Source organism: Tyto alba, unplaced genomic scaffold (assembly GCF_018691265.1).
Source record: "Tyto alba isolate M040663 unplaced genomic scaffold, T.alba_DEE_v4.0 Super-Scaffold_14, whole genome shotgun sequence".
Taxonomy (NCBI): domain Eukaryota; kingdom Metazoa; phylum Chordata; class Aves; order Strigiformes; family Tytonidae; genus Tyto; species Tyto alba.
Window position 1 is genome coordinate 53,540,075 of NW_024881276.1, and position 21,664 is coordinate 53,561,738.

General features: G+C 42.1%; 1 protein-coding gene and 1 long non-coding RNA gene across 2 annotated transcripts; one reads left to right on the forward strand and one right to left on the reverse strand.

Annotated features, from left to right (window-relative positions):
• LOC122152942 lies at window positions 1–21,447 on the forward strand. Its single transcript, XR_006164940.1, has 4 exons — window positions 1–270; window positions 1,620–1,714; window positions 19,987–20,217; window positions 21,059–21,447. It is a non-coding gene; the product is annotated as an uncharacterized LOC122152942 (long non-coding RNA).
• Window positions 13,093–14,300, reverse strand: GPR15 (G protein-coupled receptor 15). Its single transcript, XM_009969338.3, has one exon. It carries the CDS (start codon window positions 14,298–14,300, stop codon window positions 13,191–13,193), a length of 1,110 nt encoding a protein of 369 aa, XP_009967640.2. The 3' UTR covers window positions 13,093–13,190.
• Window positions 21,448–21,664: the final 217 nt, after the last annotated feature.

The following is a 21,664-nucleotide window of genomic DNA, read 5'->3' on the forward strand; positions in this document are numbered from 1 at the left end:
GCCCGCCGGCGGGCGGCGGAGATCAGTCAGCGTCTCTCTCCCTTTCGCTCACAGCCCGCGGCCGGCGAGCGCTGACTCAGAGCGGCACCGCCGCCCCGACCCGCTTCGCACGCGATGCCGCCGGCCTCCCCCAAACCACCACCACCCCCCCCTCACCCTCCCGAACCACCCCGGCCCCGCTCCCGGCTCCGCCGCCGCGCCTCGCTGCTGCGCTCCCGCCCCGCTCGGGGCCGGGGCGGCGGCACGGCCGGGAGCGGCCCCGGCGCGCAGGTAGGCTCGGGCAGCGGAGAGGCGCGCTGCTGCCGCCGCGGCGTCTCCTCCCCTGCGCAGACACACACGTTTACTTCAGTATTTGGCCGGGGGGGGTGTGGGTGGGGGGGGGTGGGTTTTGGGAATTTGCGGTACCCCAAGACACCCACCCGCCCACCCCCTCCCGTCAGGCCCGCACCGCGGGGCTCGGGCAGGCGCGGCGGGGCCGGGCCGGCCCCGGGGCCCTGTTGTAGGCAGCGGGCAGGGGGTTTCTCCGGGCGGCCGGACACCACGAGCCCCGCCGGGGTCCCAAACCCCGCGCTGGGGCTGCTCGGGGAGGCGGGCAGAGGTGCCTGGGGGAAGGGAGGAACGGATTTATGGCAATAAACCCACTTTTTGGTGCGGCTGGGGCAGGGAAATCGCTCCCTCCTGGCCGGGGAGGGCCCAGCCGCAGAGCCGGTGGAAGGGTGTTTTGGCATGGGCCGAGTTGGGGTTGGGAGGCTGCAGCTGGGACGGTGTTGGGTGGGGAGGGTTTGAATGTTGTTTCCCTAATATGTAGAAAGACGGTTTTTCGCGTACGTTTGCCCGCTTACCTGCGTGCTTACCAGTGAGGCTGGAGTCCCTGCCACTTGGGTGTATAATGACTACGCCGTGCTTTTCAGATCCTAATGTTTTGTTTTGTTTTGTTTTTGTGCGGGTGTGTGTGTGTGAGAGAGTGTGCCAAATCGAATGATGCCATATTACAGAATTCCTCTTTACGCTTAGATGTGCGGGTGATAGGGGACTAGGTCACTTCTCAAAAAATGCTTTAAGAAGCATTCTTGGTTTTCCTGTTCAAAAACCTAGAAAATTGCACCACAGGTGCAAACTGTCTCGACAGTAGATGCGATAAAACTGCTTTATTAAAGATTCCTGGTGCCATAAATGCAACAGCATTAGTGCACCACAGCACCAGGGACCGTCCGTGTCTCCTGGGAGATGCACTAACCTGCTCACTGCCATGCCAGGAATGTATCTGAAAATGGTTTATAAGTTGCTATTATCCCCAAGTTGCACTGACTGCTGAAGATGTTAACAGCAGAATAAATATTTACAAGTACAGCTGAGATACGTGTCAGTGAAGAGCACAGATTTTTTATTTTCACAGTTTCCTATCTCCAAGCTTACAGTAGTGGCCTTGTTAAACAGGTTCATATATTGCATTGGAGGCTGCTTTATTCAGAATCCACATAAGAGGCAAAAGCTGCAGGTGCAAGAGAAAATGTGTAACTCGGTGTTTGAAAACAAGTAGATTAACTTCATTGCTTAGAACAACCGCTTCAAGATGATTATTTTTTTCCTAATTGTAACATTTTCTCTTCTCTCCAAAGGCTCCTTTGTCTCTTGCCTTTCTCTGGGGTGATGATGTTAAAAGTCCTGCCAGTGGAGTATCGCTGTCTTTGGAATGGAGTATGGACCCTCTCAGGTAACCTTCCCCACAGAGACATCTTCAAAATGCCGTGCTCAGGGAGAGCCCAGAGCTGTAAGACAGCTGGGGTGGCTGCGTGATCTGCAGGACTAATCTGTTTTCAGTTGTGGTCAGTAAAACGCAAAGTTATTTTTTAAAAAAAAAAGAAAAAAAAAAAACACATAAATGAAATGTTGTTAATAGTTGCAGGGAGTTGTATCCTTAGTTTAATGCTGTCTTTTGTTAAACTGCCACTGTAGCTGTTAGCTAATTCAGCATGTTAGGTTTCCCATGCTTCTGAGCTGCTTTGTTTGGCATGAAAGTGGGAAGTCTTGTATTTCTTCTTCTTGGGTGTCAAAAATTGTTGGAGTTACATATCTATACAGTTATTTTAGCAATTTAAGTAAGTAATTATGTCTTTTTTGGCAGGTAAAAACTTGCAGTGATTTTTGGATTTAAAACAAGTTTTTAATATTCTAATAAGGTTGATGCGATAGAAGTCATATTTTGTAAAAACAACTATGGTAGATAATGTTGGAGGGAGAGAATGCTAATTTTATTTGGAGTTATCCATTTTCCCAAATAGTACTTTAATACCTCAGAAGGATAAAGATCTACTATACTAAATCAGTGCAAACATACATGGCATGTGATACTTTAATTAATTTATTGAGAAGCAATGCTTCATCCAAAATAGTAATTCATCTGATTAACTTCTGTATTGGTAAAAACATTCTTTGTCCATATAAACTCTGTCCTTCTTCTGAGGACTTCTTACTAGCAGTTAGGTTTAAAATTTTTCCACTTCAATCGTAAGCACTTTTTGCTCTGTCATATATTATGTGGAGGGTGCACTGGGTGGCTGAATAAGGGAGGAAAAGAAATATTTCTGCACTGAATTGACTCAGTGTAGGTCAGTAATTTTTGCCAGCTCACGAGCAGGGTTAGAAATACTCTGCAGAAAATTGTCATCTGTCAACCTGGAGAAAAATGCTTGTGGCAAAAGACAAAAGACAAGAATACCCAGCACTGTTACAAGTCTTTTGGGCAACTCATTGGCAGCTGGCCACCACAGAGGGCTGGCAGGTAATGCAGACATTGCTAACTCATGTTATGTCGTAACACATAAAATCAAAATATAGAGCATGAAAGCACGAAGTTCTTCAGTACTCCAGAAGCACTTGCTCCCACAGGGTACCAGGTATCTTTGAATGAGTAAATCACAGACCTGACTTAGATAACTGAGCAAATGAAAAACCTATTTTTGAAGCATCTAAACTGGTATGTGGGAGCATGTCCATTTCCTGCGTGAACTGACAATCTGGTGATCCTCAAAGCCCATCAGCTTGCTTTTAAAATAGTTTGTTTCCCCCTCCTGTTTGCAAAGAAAGCATGTGGTTAAAGGGTAGTAAATCTACAAGTTCAAAAACAATTAAAAGGATCATCTGAATACATTTGCATGGCATCTCATGATTTTCAGTGAATTCTGAGGATAAATGATGGCCTACCCTTATGGTTTTTGACAGATATATGTCAAGGATAATCTATGTGTACTTGCTACTAGTTAGTGAACTAGATGATTGCCTGAGGTCTCCTCCAGCTGTGCTGCACTGGTAATGCCACTTGCGTTAAAGCATGAGTCAGAATACAAGTTTGCTTTCTTAAAATAAAAAGGAAGAAGGTTGCTTGTCACTATTTGTCGTTTCTGTGAACATAAGACACTCTGTGTCAAAAAACAGTCGTAACAGCTGTTAGCAGACACCTCAGCCTTTGTGGTTTTACACTACAATTTATCATCTTCATTCTATCTGCGTTTCACACACGCTAATCAAATCATGCCGAGTTTGTGGCAGGAGCCCTTGGTTTGTTTTTCTGTCTGATAAAAATGTGGACACTTCCATGCAGAAGCTGAATTCAGCATATTATGAACTTTGGTTTTTGTTGAACTCATTGGTTTTTGTTGTTGTTCTAGTTGAATTATAAGACTGAAAACATACACTTTGGTCTTCGTTCACTATTTGCAGCCTTTTGGAAATCCTGTTTTTGTTGTAATCTTCCTTTTTCACTTCCTCTGGACCTTTTCACAAGACTTGATTTAGGGCACATGCTTTCCCATCTGGTCTTAAGGCAGATACTGATTTGTTTTGTTTTGGTTGAAATTTTTTTTTTTTTTGAGCTACTCAGCCTCACTTTCCACCTGACTTTCAAGTATGGCTGCAGCGGGCACTGGCTGGGTATGTGGCCTAGGGGGGCATCCAGGGGTAGAGCAGCACATTAGCTGCATCCCTGCTGCCTGCTTTGCCTGTGCCAGAGGCCCGGAGAGCCAGGCCGGTGGCTGGCTGCTGCGGGAGGGCTGGGTGTGCAGGGATAGAGATGCTGCTGGGGAGGGACAGCTTTTCAGCAAGCAGAGTGGCAAGCTTGCCCTCCGGGGGCTCGCTCCCTCTCAGCACCCTCCCAGCTGGGTCCCCTTCCATGGCAGGGACCTTGTCCCCTCCTGAACCCCACACTTGAGGGTATCAAGCTTGGGTTTGCCTGATCCATAGGAGATGTTGCCCAGTGATGCTTTGTGTCCAGCTGCTGGGCGCTGGAGGAAGGCACTAGCTTTGCCTGTTACAGAATGGAGAGGGGACTCAGCCTTCGAACCCACGAACCACTGGTGTTGTGGTGTGTAATGCACTGGCCTACGGTGCAGACACAACTGTGGTAGCCACATGGGTTAGGACACCTGAGCTACTTTTGTTTGACTAGTTCACAGGTTTGGTACAGATAAAGAGATGCCAACACGTACTTCAGTGTTGCAGTTGCCAGTTCAAGCTGTGGTGCAAATGAAGTCTAAACCAGGCACAAACTGCAGAGGGATCTGTGGTACTTGCCTGGGGGAGGTCCCTGTATCTGGCATTGCTCCCTGACAACACGGGCTCACCTTCTTAAAACTGCATGAGAAGAGCATGCATGCCTTAGCAGGGAACACAGGTACCTAAATTAGCATGATCTTGCCCTACACTTTATCCAAGTTTTATCCAAGTTACTTAAAAGCAATTTAAGAAAGGTGCAGCTAATAGTATCAGGAAATGTAGTATCAGGAAATGTGAGCATCTATTCAGATGGCTCCTCTCTGTATGGATGAGTGAGGCCATATAATTATAGCAGTTTCATGGGTCTTAAGACCTTTTGGAGATGAATCATTAGCATGAACTCTGAAAGAGGGTACACTAATCCAGCTGGGTTCACTACTGGGTAGGTAGTCTGTGGGTTAGGCTTTTGGTGTTGTTCAGCCAAACCCCAACTCTATGGAAGCTAATCATATAAAACTCCAGTTGATGTCAATGAAAACAGCAGTTTCCCCAGTGACTTTAATTGGTATTTATTTGGGTGACGGTAGTAGCGGTATAGGTAATGACCTATAAGCATCACTGGTCTAGTTGCACAAGTTCTTGAAAGTTAGAATAGTAAGAGGGTCACATCTCCTTTTGTGAATCAGCAGGGTGTTTAGACATTTTTAATAGCCTCAGGATGGTTGCACCTCTAAAGTGGGTATGCAAATGTGAGTGTGACACAGCACCATTGATTCATGCTGCCAAAACATCAGCCCTAAAAGCTATTGGATTATAAGAGTTGTTTAAGGTTTATTCTCCCTTTTTCTCTGGCTAGATCTAGTCACTTTTCTGTGCAGCAGCTCTGCTCTGAAATGTTCTCAAATGTAGCTTAGTTTTTCATAGGTACCTTGTTTTAGCACAATTCATATCTGCCGTATAGCCTTTGTTCTACTCTTGCCAAACAAAGAAAAGAAAGGTGCTCTTCAGGTCTCTCCTCACCTTTATTCTTTTAATTTTTCCCTGAGCCTTTTCCTTTCTCCTGGCAAGGGTTTTTAAATTACTTGAGTGTTCCTAAGTGATCTGAAGTACTATGTTCTTTGACTAGAAATCAGGATATCTGGCACCTTATCTACACGTGAGCTGCCGTGAGATCTTCGGCATGCCATTGCACTTTTCAGTGCATTTGTCTGCCCTCTCTTTGCTTCTTAGCACTTCTCCATCCATAATGTCCTGGTTGGTTATGAGGAAAGTGGAAGTTTATATACATACATGTGTTTCTTAAAAGTCATCAAGCTTCTACTCTTACCTGCAACATTTCCTTAGGTGGTGTGATTGTACCCATGGCGGGTAACTCCCACAGGTTCAAAGCCGTGCAAAACCAAATTTTCACCTCTCTCTCCGCCCCCCCCCCCCCCCTTTTTTTTTAATCCTTTTGTAATGTTTTGAATGTTCTGCTGTGTGTGAGGCGTGGGTAGATGTTTCTGTGGTTCCCAGAGGAGGGAGGGTGAGGAGTGGGTGACAGGGGAAATGGGTGGTGTGGTCATGCAGGTGTTTAGGTAGTGTATAGAGGGAAGTCAAGTGAGTGGTCAAGTCAAGTGCACGGTACTATATAGGGCAAATATTTGCTGTCTATTTACACACAGTGTTCCTCAGTAGAAAAACTGCTCTTTGCATTTTAAATCTGACTTTCCGATCATTTTGCTTACCAGTTTTAAAGCTAGACTGAAAATTTGGATTGATTTAAAAACCACTGACCAAGTTTCATTCTCTGACAGAGTGCCACACAGTTTCACAATCTGGTTTTCTTTGCCTCAAATTGAGGGTAAAAGAAAGGGCATAATTTGGGGAACAGCTGTTCTTTTATATTCATATTAACTAGTTTATCTGTTTAGAAAGAAAATGGGGTATCAGATTCTGGGATCTCCATTGTAAGGTAAAAGACAGAGGTGGTGTTTTTTTTTTTTTCCAAAATTGACTAATGACTTTTGGATGCATCCAGTTATTTCCTGATATTATCTAATTAATTTATTTTTTAAGATCCTCCTGTTTAGAAAGTGAGTACTCAGCCCTTTCTGGAAATCAGTGCTTTGCAAAGGGATCTGCAACTAGGCATTTACAAATTAAAGCCTCTGAATTTAGTAATTACTTTGTGGGAAGCATTTTCTTTGAACACAAGATTCTTACCTTACCTCCCCTGTGCCCTATTCTAGTCCACAGAGCAGCAAAAGGCACTCCACATTTCAGGAGAAGCATTGTTCTGTTCTCTTCTGAGATCTGTTGTTGATCTGTTGCTTCTTGTAAAATCCCATGTGCTCTAGAAAATGTGAAAAGTAAACAGTAGAGGAAATATGTTCACTAACTAGATGTAGCGTGAGCTTCTGACTAAGAATATGCTCTCTTACTAATACGGAAACTGTTTTGAAGTTTGAAAATATGTATTTTGGTCACAATGCATTATTTAGATGACTAGTACTGATAATGTTGCATGCTCTCAAACCATAACACTATTTCCAAAGCTTCTGCAATGTGTTACAAAAGCCTAGGAGAGGTGAATTGGGAAAATAAAACCCACAATTCAATTCATATTTAAAATTAAGTGTCAACCAGCCCAGCCTTTAGCAGGGCTTTTTTACTGAGTCACGTGTGGAAGGCTCTTTCTTCTTGAAGGCTATCGGTTTCCAATCCACTTGCTTTCTCATCTCCCATATTTTGCATTCTTTTACTTTATTATGAACTCCAGTCTTAGCTGCCTAAATGTTTGGGGCCAAACTCACTTTGGCTTTTACTGAGAGTGGAGTATTCCAAAACTTCCCATCATTTGCAGCAAGACTACAGCAGGATACTGAACACCCACATCTGCAAACTGAGCAGGTGCTTGGGTTGTTACTGAAACCTGGAGTGCACTAATTGCAGGCTTTGTGGTATAGTATTAAAATGTTATATGAGATCATATGGGCTTTTTCTGGTTTTCTAGGGCTACCCAGCCACTTCTGTGTGTGACATTCGGTAGCATCACAATTACTTCTGAATCCATTTAATGCTTCATCAGTGCGTGTTTCCATTGGTTATGAATTCAGGTAGCTCTTTCTTTCTTCCTGTTCATGAACTGATCTCCCTTTCTCTGATGGCATGCGGAATGTTGACATATTTGGTAAATAGCCTGAGTGGTTGGATTTCCCATTGCAGGAATGTCTTTAGGCCTTTTGTGGTCACTGCTTCATGTTCCTCACTTGCCATGACACATGCTTCTTAAATGAGTGAAGCCTTTTAAACAACAGAATATCTGGAACTGGTTTTCAGTTAGAAATTTTGGGACACATAGTCATTTTTGCCCACAGCTTGCAAATCTACTCATAAGTCCCTGTTGACCTCATGAATATTCAGGGATAACAAATTAGTATTCCAGTAGCGTGTAACAGCTAAAAATTCGCGTAGGTGTCCCCACCGATTAGTTGCCATCTCTTTGTACTGTGTGCCTTACAAGAACCTGAAAAACCTTCTTTTGTCAACAACCTTGCTGTTCTGTCTAGCAGTCAACAAATGTATTGTTGCAACATCTTTGCGAAGTCAGGAAATGTTCTTATTTTAATTCAGCCTGTTTGAAACCTGAGGCACAGGCGCGCTGTGAAGGGCTTATCATCCCACCAGTCTGACAGAGCCAGGGACAAGAAGCTGCAGATGAAATCTTGATGCACCTTAGTCCGTGAAAGTTTTCGTCTTAGCTTCCAAGAGCCAACCTTTACTGCAGTACTTGTGGAGGGTTACTCCAGTGCAGTGACTACACCACTTGTCTTACTTGTTTGAGGGCAGTAAATTGGGTCCTGGTCATTTTGGATCTGAAGCTATTCCCTTTGTGGCTTTCTCCTCAGTCCTCTGCAACTTGGAGTACCATTTAGCAGCGATGCAGTTGTCAGCATTAGCACATCAGGTGCTGAAATGAAGGTTGCAAAAATTATTTGCCCGCTTAAGTAAGCATGACATCTGGGTACAATTTTTCTTTGCATTGAGATGAAATACTTCTGAACAATGCTGATTCATTGAAGCCAAAATGGAGACCAAGAAGTGGCTCTAACCAGGTCCTGATTTATATCAAGAAGCAGAGGCACTTCAACTTTGATTGTGCACGTCTCAGGAAAGTGTACCAACCTCTAGGTTGTTGGGGGTGGTGCTGGTGGTGTAGTTTTCATGAAAAACCTCAGAAGGTCTTGATATCGTTCCAAGAGCGTACAAAAGCATCTCTGAAATCATGAGAAGGTTTGTGGGATGGTCAGATGAATGTTCCCATCCAGATCGTCTGACAGATTTTCTATTAATGCTTTGCTACGTTTTCATGACAATTAAAGGAGTAGTTAGATTACACAAAAAAAAACCAAACCGTATTTCTTACCTGCAATCATTCAGGACTTATTTTAAAATAATAAAAGTGGGAGAAAAAGAAACAGTCCAAATTACTTACCAAGATCTTTGAAGGTGCCATATCAGAATTGCACCATTTCCATTTCACATACCAAACCACTTTACAGTCATTAAATTCTTCTAACACGGATAAAATAGGCATCCTGTTATATTACTCAAGTCTACCAGGTTAAGTACGTAAAATCACAGTAACTTTGGTATCATCCTAAACTGTATTAGTGCTACCAAACAAATAACCAATATTAACTTGGAACAACCAAAATTACAGAAGTAAGTTTGTTCAAGCACAGATTGCCTTCTCTTTGAAAGAAATAATTGAAAATAATCTTTACACTGTTGTGAAAATGTCAAATAGATCTGCAGTTTGCAAGAATAAAGTAAGCACCTTCATAGGGTATAGTCTTTTTGATAAAAGCCTGACAGAATCCAGAGAGTTTTGCTTTGTTGAATTAATTGCCTCTTTTGTAGTTTTTTTCACTCATGTGAAGCATTTGCTGTGGCATTTATATGTGATTCTCTTCAAGTGTAGCAATATTTAGCAAGTTTATTTGTTTGGGTTTTTTTTTCCAGATGCCAGTACTAAAGTTTCAGGCAATAAAAGGAGATCTTGGTAGATTTCCTTGGTCATTGTTTCAATTTGAGATGGTATTTTGAAGTATTTAATCAGAAAAATAAGAAAGAAAGAAAGAAAGTGGCAGCCCTAACTTAAATTTGCCTAAAGTCTCGTAGATTGATTGTATTTCAAAAACACTGTTCTGCTTTGGGTGGGGATTGAGGAAATAGTGAGTGAGTCAGACTTACTAAGAAAACCCTCTTTAAAATAAGATGTGATTTTTTCCTGTAATAAAAATCAGTTTAGTTGAAATGCAAGTCTCAGGCTTCTTGTTGTAATTAAATAAGTGTCTTGTTATGTACTAGTAAAGGTAGAGGGAAAAGAAGAGATTGAGAAGAGACTATTAAGATAGTAGTTTTTTGAGGGTTACTGCAAATAAGATTAAAATTTCAACTGACACTGTTCTGATTTTCAAACACTGGAGGGTCTGAAAACGCAGTTGATGTTCTTCAGGCATTTGTAAACCTGAAAAAGGCGTTTGGTCATTCAGTGTGAGGAGAAAAGTCTGTCACATGGAGGAAGAAAACCAAAATCTTTTAGAAGAGGTATTAGGGGAAGGAAAAAAAAAAAATGCGTGCAGTGAAGAGAGCGGAGAGCAAAAAGCTAGTGTGTGTGTCTCTGTGATGCCCCCTTTGTAGCCCAGGCACGTAACCCGGTGTGTTACTGTGTGCCAGAGAGTACCCGGTGCCACCAGCAACTGCTGAAAGGCCCTTCTGCCTCCGCTGGGCTGCCGTGCCGGCTCTGCGCCTGCCGAGGCGAGGGCTTTGAAGCTTTCATAGACAGGAGTGTACCTAAATCATGTAGGCAGACAGGCCCAAGCGCCACCTTCACAAATATTTCTTCTTTAGGCAGATTCCTAAGCAGAACTACGAACAAGATATTACTGCATGAAGCAGTCCTTTCAACAGACCTTGCCACTAGTGACAATTTGTAATATTCCATATGTCTTCCCTCTTCAGCTTGCTCTCTCTTAGACTGGGGTATGTACAGCAGGAGACGGCCGTGCCTTGGTGTCTAGGTTTGCACTGCCCTTGGGTGAGGTATGCTTTCGTTTCTCAGCCAACACTAAACAGTAGAACTGCAAGGTTCAATAAAAAATGCAAATGCCAGGGTTTATTTGTAATACCCAAAATAGTCATCCCCATTTACAGATACTTAGAACGTAGACAGGTGCGAAAAGAAAAGCTCTAGTGAATGTACTCGTGGGGCAGTTACATCAGAGGAATGCTTCAGTTGTTCAGTTTACACATTTTCTCCCCTGCTGCCCCGACAGGAGTCAGGTCTTCAGTCTTTGCTCGTTTCTCTCTGTTTCTCATTAATTATGTTAGGTGGTATAGCTGTCTTCCACTTGAAGCCTTTCAGCAGGTCTGCGTGTTTAACCATTCACCCTGAAACTCACTGTGTCCTCACCTGAAGTAGGAGACAGTCACTCTTTTCAGCTAGACCACTCCCTAATTAGAATAAAAGGAAATTTCCATAGATTTGTAAAATGCCTCATTGTTATTCTAGCAGTAATCTGAATCTGGTTGCCTAGAAGACAATTCTTAGCTTCAGTAAAAATCTCTTCTCTGGTGATCAAAGTGATGCAGGGACTATTCCTGCAAGTCTTTTTGTTTATGAGAGGCTTCTCCCTCTGGTCAGTTACAGTATGGATTTGTGTGCCAGTTTATTCCTTCCTTGGCAAAACAGGGAGAAGGGAACACAGAGCCAAACTCTTAAAACTTAACATGAAACACTGCTGCCCAGTGAAATGATACAGGGGTTTGCCGTATAATAGATTGCATGCAAGTTGTTACCAGCTTATTCTACTTCTTAGAAAGCAGACCCAGAGATGTATATTTGCTAACTGTTTCTTTGGCTGGCAGAGTTGAATTTGCTTTATCTCACAGAGCTGTAAGTACCATTAAAAATGTTTTACTTGCTGTAATTCAAGATTTGTTTCCATGTACTTTATTTTATTACTTAGTGATAAGATAACTTCTGCCTCTAGTCAACACCTTTGTGGATTTTGTGAAAGCTAGTTCAAAAGCTTCAAAGGCTAAGTGCAAAAAAGAGATAAAAATCTTTAAAAATCAGGAAATATAAAAGGAAAGTTTCTAACAGTCGTTTGACATAGTCACACATGACATCCTGGATGCTTTATGATGCTGATTTATTATATTTATGACAAGCAGTAGTATATTAAGCTAAACATCTAACTAGAGAGACAACAGAATATGAGATACTGCAACACAGCCAAGGTATCTCAGTGCTGTTGGAAGTTTAATACTTTTTTTAACTGTGCACTTTAAAACACTGTAGTCTGGTTTCCTTGTTTTAAGCAAACATTTCTATCAATAATTGGCATTTAGAAGGATATGAAAGATTTAATAAAACAGATGTAGTCAGCTTTATTAAAGTCCAGTACCAGTTTTCTGATGAGCTGCTTAACTCCTTGCCACACATTTGTTCAGCTTATAAATCTGAGAGGTACTACTGCTGTTAAAAATACAGTTTTCTCTGTTTCCCCACCCCATTTGCTGTAAGACTTGACACCAGCTGCACAAGTCATATCTTCCCCACAGCATATTAAATTCAAGACCTGTGCATTTACTAAAGATTGCTGTATAGGAATGAGCTGACTTCATAGAGCTGTTCTGTTTACAGAGTTCAACTGTAATGAACTAAATCATTGGTCCTTTAGAATTAATTTTCTGTGAGCATCCTTGCATTCAAGTTTTATCAGCATTATCCATGATTCTCCATGAATCTCAAACGTTTGTGAAATTCTGGCTAATTTTGCTTTTCAGGCACATTTGCATTTGACTTTGACTCCAGTGGGAGAAAGTAGCCCTGCTCCAAGTTTTTACATAAACCGGTTGCAGCTAAACAAAGCAGATATGGAATCTGAATGGCACACAGTGTCGTACCTTTATACAACCACCCAAGCAGTCAGAAATTGTGTCAGGTCCTCAAAAAAGTCTTAAAAACCACGAGTGGTTTTTTTTTCTGAAATCATGGGGGCTAGAAACTTACTTTAATTATTGTGATTAAAACTAAGATTTAATGTCAAAATAAGAAACTGAGACTTCAAGAAAAAATGCACAAGACTCAAGTTACCAGAACTGGTAACACACAAATTCATTAAAACATTGGATTTCTAAATTCAGAAAACCTCCAAAAAACCACAGTTGATCAGGTTGGTTTGAGGACACTGCAACATGTTTGTGGGTGAGCAAGGAACCAAGGAGAAGAAACACTCTCATTGTGTTGTTTTTCTTAACTCTGCACAGAATAAAAACCTATATACATTTAAGTGCAAAGCTCGCCTTGGAGTGGCTTTGACTGAGTCACGTGAATCTTTTCTGTAGTCTGTAGCACTTGTACTGGGATTCCAGTGTAAGTGTTTGTGGATACTTCTCGGTACGATGGTTTCAGATTTACACCGTGCAGTGGCACGGCGATCACTGTGAACTGTAATTCTGTGGTTGAGGTTTCCTATTCCATCTATCTGCATTTAAAGGGAAGCAGCGTTCCTCCCACCCGAAGTGCCGGCTGCATAACACTCGCACCTCTGTCTCTCGTTTCAGTTTTTCAGCTTCTCTCACTTTATCCATTTCTCACCATCTTTGGAGGGAGAAGTTCCTTCCCCCACCGCCCTGGCTCCCAGTCAGAGGGACACAGAGCGCTTCCTCTTCCTAGCGGCATACTCCCCCGCAACAAAATTGGATAAGGAGTGGCTCAGGCGAGTGTCCAGAGTATCGGAGTTGTTGCTGACGCTGCTGGTGATTTTCACCCGTGGGCACAGGCACCGGAGCATGGCTCTGCGGATGTAGGTGTCAAAGCAGTAGTAAATGAAAGGGTTGGCACAGCTGTTGGCAAAAGCAAAAGGGCTGCTCACCTTCATGCCCAGCTGGGCAACCAGGTCGGGAAAACAGTCAGACTGCTTCAGGAGTCCCAAAAGGATGGCCATAAGCTTGAAAAGATTGAAGGGGACCCAGGAGATAACAAAAGCCACTACTACAACGAAGACGATCTTGATGGATTTTCTCAGTTTCTTGTCATGTTTCCCAGCTCTCTGATAATGCAGACAGAGTCTCCTGGTGATGGAGCAGTAAAAGGTTAAGATACTCAGCAGCGGGAAGAAGAACGCCAGGATTAAAAGCATCAGTGACATGATCTGTTTGGCTTCTGTCACGGCTTTGTCTGTGCAGTAAGTCTTTCCATATTGCTTCTTCAGGTCTCGGGACAAAAGGGTTGGCATCCCCAAGCAGCAGGATAATAACCAGACACAGATGCAGAGTCCAGTGGAATAGGATCTTGTTCTGACCCGTCTAGCGAAAGAGGGATGCATGATAGCAAGGTATCGGTCAGCACTCATACAAGTGAGGAGGAGGATGCTGCAGTACATGTTGACTGAGATGACATAGGAACTACCTTTACAGAGGAAAGATCCTACCCTCCAGCTCCCATCCGACGCCTCCTTGTCCACCCAGAACGGCAGCGTGATGAGGAAGATGAAGTCAGATGCAGCAAGGTTGATGATAAAGACATCGATCAGCCTCTGGACCCGTCGCTTGAATACCAAGGCTACTATCAGGATGGAGTTGCCAACGATGCCCACCAGGAACACTGCAGTGTACAGGATAGTGAGAAAGGTAGACATATGTTGCAGATGCTGATACTGGCAGTTGTCGTCGTAGTAGTAGTCATAGCTGAAAGTGACTGTAGTCACGGGCGAAAGCTGGGTGAGTTCCATTTCTGGCCAAGTTGTGCTCATCCCCGCTCTGAGGAAGGCTCTGAGCTCCCCCTACCCTTCCCCTCAAGGTCTTCTTTAAAAACATGTTAGCGAGCGAGGAGGGAGGAGTGGGGGGAGGCAGGAAGAGAAGAGTGGTTTTGAGGGGGTAATCTGTATACTTTTAGCCAATCGCATTGGCAACGGACAAGCGACGAGAGTCTCTGATTAGTCAAAACCCTGTCTTCAGGATAAAGGCTTCTTTTTTTTTAAAATCAGGTTTAGTTTTACAGATTTTATCTTCATTTGGCATTTGCCGGTATAAGTGAACCAGGTTTGGGTTTTGCTTTTATTTTGGGGGGAGGGAAGGTAGTTTTCAAGATTCTGAACTTTTTTATGACAGGATATTGCTAGTTTGCAGAGGTGTGAGATTGTACCAGCTCAGAAAAAGTCTGAAAATGGTGAATTCAGGTGCCACATTCTTTATCTTTACTCGAAACGTTCTGTATAAATTGCTTTTTGGGGCAAGTTCAACTTTTCTGAGGCTTGGAGGTTTTACTTCCTTTATCCGTTTGTGATTGCTGTTTTCTTTTGAGACTAATTCTCATACGAAAATATCTAGGGAAAAACATTTAAAACTCCCATCTATTCTGCCCTGTAGTTAGTTGTTCTGTATCAGTTCCAGGCTCTCCATTGCTCTGCCAGTGCCCCCCTCCTGCCCTGCAGCCCCTCCACTTCCCCTAGCCCTGGGCTCCCCACACCCAGCTTTATGAATGTATTAGAAACTTAGAGGACAGTTTTCCAGTGTGTCATATATTCTTCTGCAATTTGAAACTTGGTTTGACATTCCCATCCCCACCCAGGCTTTCTTATCGGCCACTGTTCTGGTCTCCAGGGCAGTTGTTCGTTGCTTCTCCTTCTGACTGTGGCCCACGTGGCTCTTGAGCCGTTGTTACGTACAGTGCTCGCTTCTCTTGAAGAACTCTGATTTCCTTCATCTTTTATTCTCAATATCAATATTGCGCCAGCTGTGGCTTACCTTACAGACAGCCCTTTCAGCGTTGGATAAATCAAATGAAAATTCTCACTTTTTAAATTGTCGAATTCATTACAGATTTGTCAGTGCATACTAATCTGAAACTTCTACTACTGGTCTTCATCACCCTTCCTCTCTTCTGCAGATAAATGAATTTTCTTCTTCCCCTCCCTCCCACCTGCATGTTTGCAGACCAGGCGCATCTTCAGGACTCTCAAATCTTCGAGCATACTGCTTACTGGAGTATGCTTGAGCTCGGGGCAGATAGATCACATCTGTATATGTCTCCACAGGCAAAGAGCAACTCCAAATTGCAGGAACAGCAAATTAGTCCCTCCAGCGCACTCCGGATGCACTCCGATTCACTCTGCCAGCGCTCAGGTTATGTGCTGCTGTGCAGCAGGTACCTGGTAGACTTCCAGTCACCTGGAAGAGCAGCCAGCTGATATTAAACAACTGGCTGCTGGATCGAGGGATATTTAGGTGGGAACTCTCTCTTGTGTAGAAACTCTGATGTCTAATAAGGACCTAGTTATATACAACTGCCTTCCTATCCATAGGGCACTAGTGGATTCTAGCTGACTGTTTGTCATGGAATGTGTAAGAATTTAATTATCTCAGTGAGTGTAATTCAGCCATCACAAACTCTGAAAAAAAGACAAAGGTATATAAATACACCCTGGCTTAGATTACCGATTAGTATGCCGCAGCCATAAGTGTGAGCCTGTAAGGAAGCACAGGCTAAAAATCATCTTCTCACCATCTGAAGATTACAAAAGATATACCCACTTTTTAGGTAAGAGTTGTGTAAAAATGCCCAAGTATTTTACAGTTACGGAAACAATTTTTGATGGATCCAGTGCAGAGGTGAGGTTTGTGTCATCTTTGCTTATTTCTGCTTCAAGGAATGTGTTTCAGTTATTTTCTTCCAGGAAGCACTTGGAGTCATTCAGTTTCCATCCATAGTAGAGTCAGCTGAACGCTACAGTCTGTGGTATAATAGTCCTGCCTCTCTTGCAGAGATGGACCTACATGTTACTTTACTCTGTACTTAGATCCTAACAGCTTAAATGCAGTTGCAGGCTTCAGGGATCAGGCAGAAACTTTTCTTTCCATCTCACACTACTGCATACTCCTTCTTGAAATTCACTCCCTCCCTTTCCCCATCCCAGAGCAGACAAAGAAGTGAGTAACTTTTCAAAAAGCTTAATGGAACCATAAAGATAAGCATATGTCCATATATTGTTGTGTTTGCGGTTCCTCACTTTGTTGTCTCCCTGTAATTTAATAGCCTTACTTACTAAAATAAAATTAGATAGTAAACCTTTTTCAACAGGGATTGACTCTGTACTCTTGATTCTGCTTTGTATTTCTTGAATGCTCGAAATAGACTTGTAGATGTCGCTGTGTGTTTTATTACAGATGTGACACTTCCTTATCTGGACAAAAGATTTGCAAAGATAGTATGAAGCGTTGCAATGAATAATTAAGCGATCTGTAATTATCCAATTGAAGCAGTAGCAGAGCAGCCGTATTTGCCAGTAGTCTGTAAGCCTTGTGATTTTTTTTTTATGTGGCAGTGATTCACTTAGGGTGTCAGGTAGGGTCTTAACGCTTACCAGAGCTCATTTCCCTGAGGCAGAGCCAAGCTCTCCAAAGTACTCAGCACACGGAAATTCCCTTCATAACACTTCTGTATAGATATTCCAGAAAGCTCGGCACATGATGTGCTAAGATACAAGAGATAAGGTGAGATGTTTTGTCACCAGGAGGACCAGCCTCCACCCTCTCCTCACCCCCCTCCTAGATTTCCACAGCACCTTCCTCCTCCCAGACCTTTCCAGATACGTGTAAACCCTTTTCCCGAACAAAATTTTCTGCTGAAGCAACAGCAACTGGCTTGGCTTGGGTGTGTGTCCTTCCATTCGGGGTACCCATCTTGCCCAGCCCTTGATGCAGCTCTGAAAAAACGCAGCCGCTGGGTGCTGAGTCGTTTGGAACCTGGGAGTGAACCTAAAGCTTTTGTAACCACGCTCTCACGGCAGATACTGTGATCATGGCCGTGCACTTGGCCAGTTCTGCTTCAGAGCGTCTGTTTCTCTGACGGCCCTGCCTTTCTCAGATGCACTTGGGAAGTTTGTCTTGTCAGTGTTTGTACCGTTCCTTAAGTCTTCCTCATAGGAAAAGCTAAAGGATTTCCAGCAGTAGCAAGGGAAAAGATTTCATGTCTTGGTTCACAGTTCTGTAGTGCTTGTGATACCTGTATTATGGTAGCCTTCTAATTTTGTGGCAAAATCGGTAAAAGAGATGCACAGCAGAACTATCTGCACCGGAAGTATGCAGTGTTGTTGATTTAGTATGTTACACACACATTCCCCTCACACACACCCCCCCTTACAAATTTCTGCAGTTGAAGCATTTTTGGTAGCAAGATGTGGGTTTGTGGGTTTTTTAAAATTTTTTTCTATTCTTCATTTTACTCATAGTTTAAATGTGGTTTTGTTCCAACTTGTACACATGCTTTTATAGAAGTACAGGCATCTAAATAAAACAAGCTACATATCTGTAAATTATTAATGATGATAAATGATGAGAAGGAACAGAAGTTCGTTTGGCTGTAAAAGAAAGTGTAGTAGTTTCTGAATGATTGTGCTTCAAAAACCTACTGTAAGAAATAGAGATTTGCAGACCTAAATAAAAAAACAACACACACACACACACGCGCGCTCGTGCGCACCCAGATTGGCTGAAACTGCCCTACCGTGCTATAACCTAGGAGAAGGCAGGCTCAGAGGTAACCAGATCAATACTAACCAACAGAAGTTTCACCCCTGAACAAAGAGGAGAGGGTAGAACTGATTCAGGTAAAATTGTGGGCACTGAGACAATGCATCATGATAGGTTGAAATAGTGTCACACTGAGAGTAGTGGTTTACAAAGTGCAGCGCAGGAAGAAAATATTTTTTGTGCACTTAATAAAATATTTTAAAAATAGTGTTTATTTCCTCTTTATATCATCCTTTTAAAAATTATTTTTGTATATGTTTTATAACACACATATTAGTACAGTCGTACATGTATATAATTTTAAAAACCCCACAAACATATAAGGGTGCATGCTCAAAAAGTTTTTACTAATGAGGTGCATAATGAAACAGTCTGGAGACCACTGACTTGAGGACAAGTTAAAGCCAAACCTATGCTATTCATTGTATTTAGAAGAAGCACATCTAGAACGTCTTCTCTCTGTGAAAATTATAATTACGGCAGAGTTTTCTTAGCCTACCATGTTCTGTGACACAGATAGAAAGATAGAGAAGGCAGAAATAAAAGCAGGGAGACTGTATAAAGAGATCTGAGGGGAATCCATGGGATTTTCTGCTCATTCTGTCTATGTGAAATGCTGGTAGCTGGTGCCTAAAACGCAAAAACTAACACTCACTGTTTTATTATTACAAAGAGAATATTTGTTGGGAGAGGCAATATCTTGTAGTAAATGAACTAGTAGTATTGGAAGAAATGGGCATTGAGCACCTTTTTCAGGTCTGAATCATCAACTGAAGCAAATACAATGAAGGTTTTTTTCATTTCTCATCATGTATCAACTTCATTTAATACAGACAGTGCCACTTCCTACAAATGTTTACTTATTTTCTTAGACTGTGAGAGCTAAAATGACACAAATTTTATATGACACGAATTTTTTGCAACATACTAGGGGTTTGTTTGTTTGTTTTGTTTGCAGTACTGGGATGTTAAACTCTGTTAGTGCTAGAGAACTAATGCACTTGATACAGGTCTGCTACCGAAGAAACTTCATTTTGCAAAAAGCAGGAACAGCATTTAAGCTATAGCCATCAGCGTTATTCTTTTTGTGCTTGCAAAGTAATTTTTACTTTGAAACTTTTTCTTTTACAAAGAAATTTTTACTTTGAAAACCTTCCCAAATTATCCTGTTCTGTAGCTAAACTGATCAATCCAGTGATTCTGCTGAGGCACACTGAGAAGGTGTGAAAAGAAGAGAAAACGAAATAAGATAGGTGTTAGCAATGAATTACTCTGTGAATTCATTTGTAACATTTTTATTGGATCACTTTTATTATACTGTAGGGTATTTTTCCAGAAAAAAAAATCCAGGTGAAATCTGTAGAGAGTATTTGAAACTAAATAAATAAAATGAAAACACATTTCTTCCCTCTGGCTGTTTTTGAGCAGCTGAACATATCATATTGATCAGGGCAAATTATGAAAAAGAAGAGGCCACTGTAGTCTAATTCAATAATGGAAGTAACAATGGCTGCAAAATTTTCCAGAATTGATTCTCATTTTCACAAGAACAGATCTTTTAGGAGAAAAACATATAGACTTGCCAGTGTTAGAGAATTTACTGTGATTTACAGTAAATGGTTCCAATTCTACTTATCCCATGGTTTAGAAGACAGAGGGGATGTTTTTTTGTTTGTTTGTTTGGTTGTTTTTTTTCTTTTAACATTTTCTAGCTTCAACTTCTGATATTTTTGCTAGGTATACTGAAAAAGCTATTACTGATTTTTTTGTTCCCTGTTGCCATTACATGTATTTTATGGTCTCGTAACTCCTTAGCTCTCTCTTCAGTAAATTAAATTGACTGACCTGTGATATATTTCACTGAGAGAGGTTTCCTAATTGCTCAGTGATTTTCATGTCCCTTTTCAGGTTTCTGTCCACTTTATCAACATGTCAAAAGAAGACACACTATTTCAGCAGCCAGCAGCAACTCTGGATGTGATACAGCTTCTTTCCTCCTTGTGATTTCTCTGTTTATACATCCGAGGTTGCAGGAAAGTTGGTGGGTTTGGCCACAGCACCATCTTGGCAGTTGGTAATCCACCATGACCTGTTTGTCCTTTTCATTTTGTGCTTCCCCAGGATAAAGCTTTATGTCAGGTAAGTATAGCCTCCACTCTTTGCTCTTAAATGAATGAGCTCATTGATGACCTTATTGAAATGCATGTTTGTTTGCCTCTGGCTGCCAAATGATCAGGTCACCCTGTACCCTCTCCATGTCGTTGTTTACCCTTGCCTCGGGCCTCGTGCCACCTGTGAAGCTTATCAGCGATACTCTGCTTTCTTCCAGGCCATCAATAAAGATGATAAATATTTTGGAGTCTAGCATAAATCCCAGTCAGACCCCAGAATACGTTCTTGTAGACAGTTACATTATGAGGTGTTGGTGAGACAGTTCCATGACCTGGAAAGGTGGGGCAAATAGGCAGAGGTTTCTTAATTCAGTATAATTTCTAATTGTTTTTTAAAATTAAAAAAATATTTTGTCACACCAAGTGAGAGAAGTTTCTCATATCACTGCTTTCACCATTGCCACCATAGCTTCTTACCTCTCTGCGAAAATGCTTCCTGGCTGCTCTGGGAGAGGAGTTGGTCAGGATTGTTCCCCAGAAGCCCTTAGAGACGTGAAAGCCTCGGATGTGATTCTGTTTTTTATGAGTATTTGTTTGCTAGTTTGGAGGTTGGTAAAATCAAAACTGGGTATGGTGGTCCGTCAGCTGGGGAGTTGCTAACCACTTCTAAGAATCCTCTTGATACCTGTGAACTAAGATTATTAGAAAATAGATATTTGTGGAAGAGAATTATTAAGATCAATTTAAGATGTTTTAACCATTAAACAATTGTGCTGCAGGACAAACACTGATCTTTTGAGGAATAGTTGGAATAACTGTAGGATAAGGCACTCATAAATAATCTTACTGGAGACGGTTTGGCCTTGTAGTGGCAGGTGCAAAGAAACATAAAGAAGCTGCAAATTAGCAACAAAACCAGACCAGGCCAGCCTGGAAGGACGAGATGTACGTGACCACAGGGCTGAGTTTGCGCAGAAGTAAGGGTCAACTGGCGAACACAGTGAAGATGACTACGAGCCTTCATCTGAAGACCCCTGACAACCACCTGAAGACTCCAACTGACATGTGTAACAGACATTAACATATGCTAAATGAGTTCCCGGAAAAGTTACGAATATGATAAAAATGCAATGAATATGTATGACTAAGGTAGTATAAATGCTTGTTGATTTCATTCTCCCACACACACATTAGGAGGAGCTCTCCCCTGTGTGCCTGGTGCTGTAATAAAGAATGCCTGCTTTCTAAAACTCCAAAATTGAGTCTTAGAGAGTGAGTTAATTACCACTTTCTGGTAACACACTTGTAGTTTGCATGAGTATGTGTACCAGGGATGGGGGGAAATGTCCAATGTGGGGCCTGGAGCCAGTGTTGCCAATTTTTGCAATTTTTACTAAATCTTCATTTTTTTTCCTTACTCGGTGTTTTCCCAAGTCATTCAGCCAGGCTACCGTGACCATTTTTACAAGCAAGCA

What these genes read in the sequence shown, in the direction of transcription:
- GPR15 (XM_009969338.3), bottom strand. Translation starts at nt 14,300, where the DNA reads ATGAGCACAACTTGGCCAGAAATGGAACTCACCCAGCTTTCGCCCGTG.